The 8715-nt window shown below is 43.8% G+C and overlaps 3 protein-coding genes across 3 annotated transcripts in view; all 3 read left to right on the top strand.

The window, feature by feature from the left end:
* Nucleotides 1-4454: 4454 nt before the first annotated feature.
* On the top strand, nt 4455-4938 carry T265_15535 (hypothetical protein; the record flags this gene model as incomplete). Its single annotated transcript, XM_009178532.1, is given in 2 exon segments — nt 4455-4666; nt 4686-4938. Coding segments are annotated over 2 exon segments (465 nt in total), but the record flags the coding sequence as incomplete, so codon positions are not given.
* A 1-nt stretch (nt 4939) lies between these two features.
* T265_11776 (hypothetical protein) lies at nt 4940-5433 on the top strand (the record flags this gene model as incomplete). Its single annotated transcript, XM_009178531.1, has 2 exons — nt 4940-4988; nt 5018-5433. 2 exons carry the CDS (start codon nt 4940-4942, stop codon nt 5431-5433), a joined length of 465 nt encoding a protein of 154 aa, XP_009176795.1.
* Nucleotides 5434-7416: 1983 nt separating this feature from the next.
* T265_11775 (hypothetical protein) overlaps nt 7417-8715 on the top strand; it is a gene marked incomplete at both ends in the record, with an annotated part of 51483 nt that continues 50184 nt past the window's right edge. Inside the window, one exon of the mRNA XM_009178530.1 lies at nt 7417-7457. Within this exon, the coding sequence (XP_009176794.1) occupies nt 7417-7457 (41 nt within the window). The remainder of the gene's footprint in view (nt 7458-8715) is intronic.

The following is an 8715-nucleotide window of genomic DNA, read 5'->3' as shown; positions in this document are numbered from 1 at the left end:
GCATTTTCAACTGGGGAGTTTTTGTCATCTGATCGACAGACTTTTTCCAAAAGAGGTTTCATCCTGTAAGTCGAGCGAATCCATACCGAAAAGCCTGGAGGCACTGTACAGCTGCTCCATCCTTATTGTTTGCACGACTAGCTAAGTAGCCAGTGTAGAAGACAGTCTATACAGCGTTGCATTAATCCCAAGGTTGAAGGATGAGTGGTGCTACCCCTTGTCTCTCATTTTACTGTGGCCAAACGGCTAGGTGTCCAGACCAGTACCCGGGTTCAAAACTGTCTGCAGTTTCGTAAGGTTTGGACTGCTGATAATTTTACAACAGGGATGAAACAGTTGTACGGTAATCTTGGCTTTTTAGCACAACAGGGCTTCACTTATACGATAACATCTCCGATGAAAGATTCCCAAGTCTCTGTCCATGATGAGCAAGAGCACTGACTTTGTCCATGTTGTGAATTGTCAGCCATAACTACCGTTTAGCCTAATCCAGGAGCACGTAGTTGGTCTCCTCCCCCTTTACATAAAAGTTAGATCACAACAGCCGCACAGGCCGTTTGGTTTCCCAAGTCATTCGTCCCACAAACTGGAAAGACATATCACGATTACACTTCCGAGTTGCATGGATAACATGTCCAATTAGAAATTGGCCAAATGCGTCCACGCTTGTTAGAGATTCTATGCCTAACTATGGTAAACCTAAAACGGTCAAAACTGTATCCATGGTTGTTTGATCCATTAGGCTGTCCTCCCGTGCAACATTTCGCGTTACATTCTTACCGGATACACTAAGTTCTGGTGCGTGAACACTCGATAGAAGGTATTCGACTCTGGGAAGCAAACACCCAAATTCGTCATTTCGAATTTCGAATCCCTATTTTTGAATGCATCATAAGATCCTGATGGAATGCGGAGCGTTGTAAATTAAAGAAATGACAGTGGTAAAACCATTCATGTAGATCGTGATATGCGGAACATCATACAGTATGTTATCCATCCGTTGGAAGATGTCTGGAGCGTATTTTACACTAAAGTGGTGTTCTTCCGTTGAGTTTGATAAATAAATCATTGGAAATCCACAGACATCCTGGTGACTCTCGACACCTATTCTACCTATTCTGCCCACTGTCTTTCGAAAGCTACGATTGTCACTGTTCATGTCGAATAGCTGGTACGCTCAATAGTCTGGCCAATTGGGCCGCAGGTGGCCGATGGAGCAGGGAGTAAGGCAATGCCGTCTCACTTCTGATGTGGTTACACGCATAAGATGCCTATTGAACAGCACCAGGGGTCTTTGATTTTAAAAGTATTTCGGCCGTATTGAATAATGTGCCGCCGGTCATAGTCAAGCGTTGAGCGATCGATTTTTTGGCTGCTCTCCATTGGCCCTCCTAGCATGATTGAACCTCGAGGAATTGCGTTCCAAACAGTCTGGCCCGCAGCATCATTGTGGCTCTGAAGCCCGACCACCATGACAAGGTGACAGCTTTAGGTCGAGACGAGATTATTGCCTTTCTCGGTATCTGTTCTGAACACAGGTTTGCCATCAACGAGAACGAAGTTAGAAGAAACATACAAAATACCAGTAACCAAATTTTTATCAGGATGCAGGAGGTCGTGATGGGCGTTCAATACTCTGGAGTGGATGATATACCGATATCACGTTCCTTGTTGCTGCTCCCACTGTAGTGACATCCATGAACCTGTGTCCCGAATGGAGAATTTCAGAATCTTACCCGAGGGCATAGACAACGGAAACATTTTAGACAGGAGATTTTAGCGCACAAGCCAACTTCACCATTAGTCTCATATTGGTGTCCAAACCGCTGGCAAAGTTAAGGCCAGTGATGAAAATGAGCGACTTGAACTAACTGCTGGTGAGATGGTAAAGCTGCAACCTTCCATTATCATGGTTCACCCAGCCCGTATGCGCCACTATACCCCTCTCGTGCTGCTTTCTGAGTTTCGAACAGTGAAACCGGATATTGTGTAGTGAATTCCATTCACCAAAAATCAAGATAAGATTGGATACGGTATACGTGGTCACAGTCTATCGGATTCTTCGGTAGCACCTAGTTGCAGTGCCGCGTGTATTCCTCTATCCTCGGCTCTTTGATTAGCGACAGCAATCCGGCTAGTCCGGTTAGATGTTCCCTACCAACAAAAAACATCCACTACATAAACTTGAAACCGTTTTCTGGATCATGGTGGAATTCTTGGATCTCAGCCATCACTATTTCCATTAGATGCGCTCAGATTTCGTCTCTGAAGTGTTTGGAGCAGATGACGTCAATTTTGCAATAATTACTTCCAATAATTTGGTTTCTTCTCGCTTCCTCGTCTCCCTTTGCTGCCAATGTAGCAATCGTTCTTACTCAGTACCCAGATGAACGAGAAGCTATACGAACAACGAGGCACTTAAGCGTGTGACTAAGTAAACATGTACCAAGCAAATGCAGGCAAAAAGGTTCCAACATGTAGTTATGCAGATGTATTGAAAAGATATCAAACAGTGGAAAAGGAAATCGATCATCTAATGCGAATATACACTAACTAATCACGACAATAAAGTATTATCGAACAGAAATTGCTTAAGGCAACTGTCAGCCCGCATGTGTGCGTACATGACTAGTCTGTTAGATTTGTAGCATTTGAGTACTTGAAATCAACCCAGGATGGTCCAAGTAAAGTTACTTTTGGTGGATTTCTGATGAGTAGATAATGATTTTTTTAACTTCGGGGAGTTCCATGGATTCTCGCGGAAAATTGAATTTGACGGATGAAACCACGGGAGCTGAACTCTTGCTATCGGAATCATGGATTTTAGGAGTTTCTGAGAAAACCTGAGCGATGTACACACACGCATCTTATGTTGCGCGTACTTCTACGCTGTTTTTTATTACGTTTATACTGTTGCGCAAGGCGAGTCAAAATTGTCCTTCGTTTGGATCGATCAAAGCTGAGTATCAACAACCATTGAGGTAAGCAATATCATGCTGACATTTTGGTAATAGCGAATATGTGAGTGAAGGAAACAGTATGATGAGTTCTTGTTTCGTAATATTCTTTTGCTGGGTCTTACTGAAATCCTCACTGTGCTCATCCTCAAATTCGACACAGAATTGCACATCATAACAATGGAAAATTAGGGGATTAGCGAGATTTCAGTCAGGTTGGAAATGTTTGGGAACGACGAAAATCCGTCGTTTCAAAATTCTCAGTAGACAATCGATTGACGTATAGTTGACCAACGTTTGTTCTTGGAAAAAGCTTCGTCAGGAGGACCACTTAGTGAATTCCCTTCCAACAAATTGCATCCTCACTATTTAAATTTAGTCAAAGCTTCGTGTTGGGTTTGGGGGTCGTAAGTGACAGCAAGCTGAATCGAGTTTGGTGTTGTACTCTTCCAGTTTAGAGCGTTTTAGCTGTGTATTTCCTTGAGTGTATGTAGTTCGTCCATCATGTTTATCGGTATCCGGTTCCTTCATGCCAGGACAGTTGAGCTGGGTGATAGGGAGAACAGACGGATTTTAGTCGTTTTGGATTTTATAGCTAAGGCCATGCCTACTACTTTGATAACTGCAAACCGTCACGCATCAACTCGGCTAATTTAAAACGTCAGTCATTTCCACACCGTCTATTCTGTTCACTTCGGGTTGGTTGACGATTTCCACCGTTGTTGCCTGAACCGTGATCCTCGCATTTTCCAGATTTACTTTATATTCAGTGTCCAATCGGTACCCCGTTCATTCTTGGATCTTCACTTATGACCTGATATTAGTAGTCGTTTCTCGATGTTTTATTGATGCAGTGCTTGTGCCCACCGATTACAGTGTGCAGCTCCTTGACAGTTTGTCCTAAATGAGTGTTCGTGCACTCTTCGCGTTGTATTTTGTGTGCACAGTACCCAGTCCTATCGATCGCGAGGCAACCCTCCAGTTGTAACAATACTGAGTTTAAACTTTTTTCCTTTCTGGAATGCTGCTTTCATGCTGGCCATAGTCATCCAACTTACTTTAGATGCCAGTGTTCCTCTTATTGTTCGGAGTCACCTATTGTTTTGTCTTCGTTAAATGCCGCCTAGTTAAACAAAGTGGACATCCGCTTTCTTATGGTATTTTTGGCTTTCATTTGCACGACTGTTCGACCGGCCACATCTGTCTACACACTCTTACTAGACTAGATATTGCTGAAACCATGCAAACGTATACTGACTTTGGGTGAGCCTATGAGTATTTTGAGATGGCAGCTGTGTCCGTCACTTTCCAGTCAATAGTAGCTTTCCGTATCCCGTCGCAGTCTACGAAGTACAGCATACCGGAAGTGGACCTCAGCTTCATGCTGAACTTATCGTGGGTATTCAAGGTGTGATAGAATTCGGTATATGGTTGTCTATCGTGTAAATTAGTGCATGTCCGTGATATGGATGATGAATCTCTCTCCACTCTCCGCAGTTCGACCCGAATGTGTACTTGTCTAGTGATTTTGGAGTTTGCAAAGCCTCGGAGGTATTGTGTCTAGTAAGCGAAAAATCGCAATCTGGATGCATCTGTTTATTAGCTTGTGGCCAGCCATCACAAGGAATTGCTAAAAAGAGCCAAGGATATCGACCAGTTACGCGATATACTGCAAACCAGGGAGTCGAAAATCACCAATGTGTCTCTCAGTCATTGATCAAACTGCAGCACAAAGTCACCGCCCCCCTTTACAGCTCTTCAAACGCAAATCGAACAACTTCGTCGACTTCAAAGCAGTTGTGACTTGCTTCGGAAAATTTCCCGAGCCGCCCTTCGCACCAAACGCATTCAGTCCAGACTGATGGATCTATCCAAGTCCTCCGTCTATGTGAAGGAACTGGAGCACTGTTCTCGAGTGTCCATTTGGAGGTTATTCGCACACTCGAGTCATAGAAAAGGTTCATTCAGCAAGTCGAGATGACATGATTTCCTTAGCGTGGAATCTCATCCGTACTTCTCATCAGTTGGCAGGTCAGCTTCAGTCGGGTTTAGAATTACAGGTTTTCGCAATCTGAGTATGCTCCCTAGCGTTGGATGCCAGTTGGTTGAGCGGTGGCAAGCAGGGTTCGTATCGATTCTGGCTTCAGCCGTGGACATGGATAGGCTCACTCAGTTGCAACGTAGTGGGCAAGCCGGAAGAGCCGGTGGCACCATGGCAGCCGGACAGGGTCGAGCCTCTCTCCTGAACTTTGGTAGTCAGGTCGCTGCATTCTACTTTGTCATTTGGACCATCCTGGATGAAATAATGGACAAGTTGGAGCGCCTCACCTATCACTGTCGCTTATTGGGAGTAACCTTTTTGAAAAAAAAACGCGAGTCTAGCGCTAGCTACTCCACGATTGCTTGGTTGAGTGAATCGATTGAACCTCACCTTGGTTTGGCAGAGTTCCTGATTCACAAGCTGATGACAAGATAGCACAAGATTACGACGAACTTGTCATCTAAGGAACGCCCAATACCGTCGGTGGACAATCGAGTCCGGCCTTAGCTTTCTGTATACATACATATACATACATATATATCTATATAAACTGCGAAATTTGATTGTACACAATAACTTACTCCCGCCAAGGCGTTTGCGATTGAGTCAGCTCCAATCGCACCAGTATTCGGAATTCAACTTCGCAAATCCTCCTTAGATAATGACCGAAACAACGGGGACTAGAAAGCACACTTAGTTTACACTAGTTATATTTTCCAAATCAAGTCGTTGAATGAACATCGAATGAATCCAGTATGTTTTCCTGCATTCTAAAGGGTGCATCCTCAAATAAGGATGAGACGTAATGATTGCCTACATAAATTCGGCCGAATTAATTGGTAATAAATGAAACGGGTCAACAGTTGAACTGATAATAAGAGAAGCGTTTCCAAACTTCGATGGGGCAGTTAGACGATACACCTTTCTAGCAGAAAATGGTAAGCGAACCCGGCGTGTCTCAAACTTAGTGTGGAGCGTATCCACACTTAACGCTGAAGCAGACTGGGTCCCGTTTCCCCCTTGGAATCTCCGCAGTTGTTAACTGCCCTGTGATATTTTGTGAGAACTGCCCTCGAAACATATTCAAAATAGGACATTTAAAGCCACGACAATGTCGACTGATTTTCAGTGTTCCCGCTTATTGTCCAACAGAGGCAGAAGCATACAGCATGTGATTTTCTATCCAAGACTAGTTCCGAAGCCAGTAACTCCACTAACTTAGGCATTATCTTCCTTAATTACCGAAAATCTGCGACAAACACAGTGTCAATTTCCTGTTCACGCCATCCATTCCATCTTCCTGTTTCATCGCACAAATCCGATATGCACCCGCGATCCATCATGACTCGAGGTGTATCGAACCAGTCGTTTTGGACCCAACTGAATCCCAGCTCTCTCGTTTTATTTTCTATCCAAGACTAGTTCCGAAGCCAGTAACTCCACTAACTTAGGCATTATCTTCCTTAATTACCGAAAATCTGCGACAAACACAGTGTCAATTTCCTGTTCACGCCATCCATTCCATCTTCCTGTTTCATCGCACAAATCCGATATGCACCCGCGATCCATCATGACTCGAGGTGTATCGAACCAGTCGTTTTGGACCCAACTGAATCCCAGCTGAATCTCTCGTTTTTGGTATTCTGTAACTGAATGTGCTGTGCAAAGTGGCCTCTTGTTTCACTTGGTACGTTATTTGAGATATTGCGGCATATGTTCCAGAAGGAAAATCCTCAATTTTGCTGAAAATTCCACAGCTGCTGCTCACAGCTAGTTTCGCCCTTCTTGATGCTTACCATAAACTAGCAATTCAGCTGGGATTCACTTGAGTCTTTACAGAAAAATTAGAAACTGCAATTTGATGTTTTTGTTAATAAACATGATGAAATTATGTGATCTCTACCGCAAGCACGCTAAACTGCACGGCTTGAAGAGTTACTGCTTATCAGGTCGTAAAATGTGAGGATTGACTGTGGACCAATAGTCAAATTGCCTACTAGCTGGAACAAAATGCATTTCAAGGATGTGATAGGTTCTCAGGCAGGTCAATCACACGAAGCCATTCTTTACCAACTGGTCTCATCCCACCTATTACGTGACGGATTACCATTAGCAGGTCGTTGATCTCAAGAACACGAGACTGTCAATCACATTCGTGTAACTAGTGAATTTGATTTGAAAGCAATACTTCTTCCTAACCAACTATTGACCCACTCCTAAGGCCGCCCACCAGATTCCAGCCTCCACTCGAGGAACGTTTTGCTCGGTCCTCTCTAAACTGAGTGAGAACTGCGAGAGCTCCTCGCGTATCTAAGTTACTTAGGGAACCGACCACATTACTTTGGTTAACAGCGCGCTCGTACAACAAACGTTGACTAACAGTCTTGCCTCTTCTTAGCTGTAAGACCAGTTTACTCCATGACAGGGTCCATGGAGGTCATAGTGTCTGTTATACACAGGTATGTGAGCTGATGCGCATGTTAACTGCTTATATTCTCAGGAAAATTAATTGCACGCTCTGATGGAGTCTGAATTCGCACCTGATGGTTCTACTTATTTGACTATTTCATTGTAAGTTTCCTGCAACCTTATGCTTGTGAATAAGGGGCTTTAAGATGCATCAAAACATATCCGTTATAGATTTCCGTCGGTCGTCATAGCACATGTTCTTGTGTGCTTTCAAGCAGTGTTGCCAAATACGGTCTACCACTTCTTGTATCATCGTAGACGGTTAATGACTAGAAAACGTCTGCAGTAAAAGTGTATCCACACGTTTTCGAAGCGTAGAAACTCCGGGAACACCCCGGTTCCTATGCTCAACTCTGAAACCCTCAATCTGAAAAAGTCCAGAAAAACCGCCAACGAATGGCATAGCCAAGTCTTTTCATAGGAGCAGCAGTGGTGAACATTGTTGCAGTGTGCGCTACGGGGAATTCTGATTCGGAAAGAAGGTATCAATAACTAGTCTTACCACTACTAGTTGAATGGACTAAAGTTACTTTTTCTACGGAGCATCAGACTATGCAGATATGTCTATTATACCACGCTCTACTACTGAATGCAAGACCTCGTGAGTCTCTAACGGTTATTGCATGTCTGTTCTTGATGTTCACAGACTGATTCAACTTGGACAGAATTCCCGTTCAGAAACATTGGCAACAAATATACAACTTCCTACGAATCACCGGGCCACGATCCTGTGTCATTCCCAAGTGGGAACCAAAACGCACCACTAAAGCACTTCCTGTATTGCAAACTCGATATATCTGAGGGCATATATATTATACATAAATGAATGTGGAAAGCAATCAATCAAGTCAATGGGAGATTCATTTGCCATAGGGACTCGTTAAATCATAAACAAATACCAGGCGTGTTGACGTACTGCTGAGTATTTGTGACAAAAATATAGCGCCTCTGAAGTGGTATACTGCATCATGACGTTTTCTGCCTTTAGAATATTCTACATACCCCTGAAAACTATTGGATGAAGCACAGTTACTTGATTCAACACCTTGCCTTGTACAGCAGTTTACCTAGTGACGCTCAGCGCCCTGATGTAAGAAAACTAGGCTGTTGCTCACCTTTACGCCAACATACCTAAGCCAGCTGGAGGCTAGCAACAGGCCTCTACGTGTTTGCCGGCGAGTTCACATCGGCATCAGTGGCTTACACGCGTTACCGCATTCGGCTCCACACAAACCCAGTGAACTAGCA

The sequence above is a fragment of the Opisthorchis viverrini genome (genome assembly GCF_000715545.1).
Source record: "Opisthorchis viverrini unplaced genomic scaffold opera_v5_576, whole genome shotgun sequence".
NCBI classification, from domain to species: Eukaryota; Metazoa; Platyhelminthes; class Trematoda; order Opisthorchiida; family Opisthorchiidae; genus Opisthorchis; species Opisthorchis viverrini.
The sequence above is the reverse complement of the archived record's forward strand: the minus strand, read 5'-3'. Positions and strand labels throughout refer to the sequence as shown.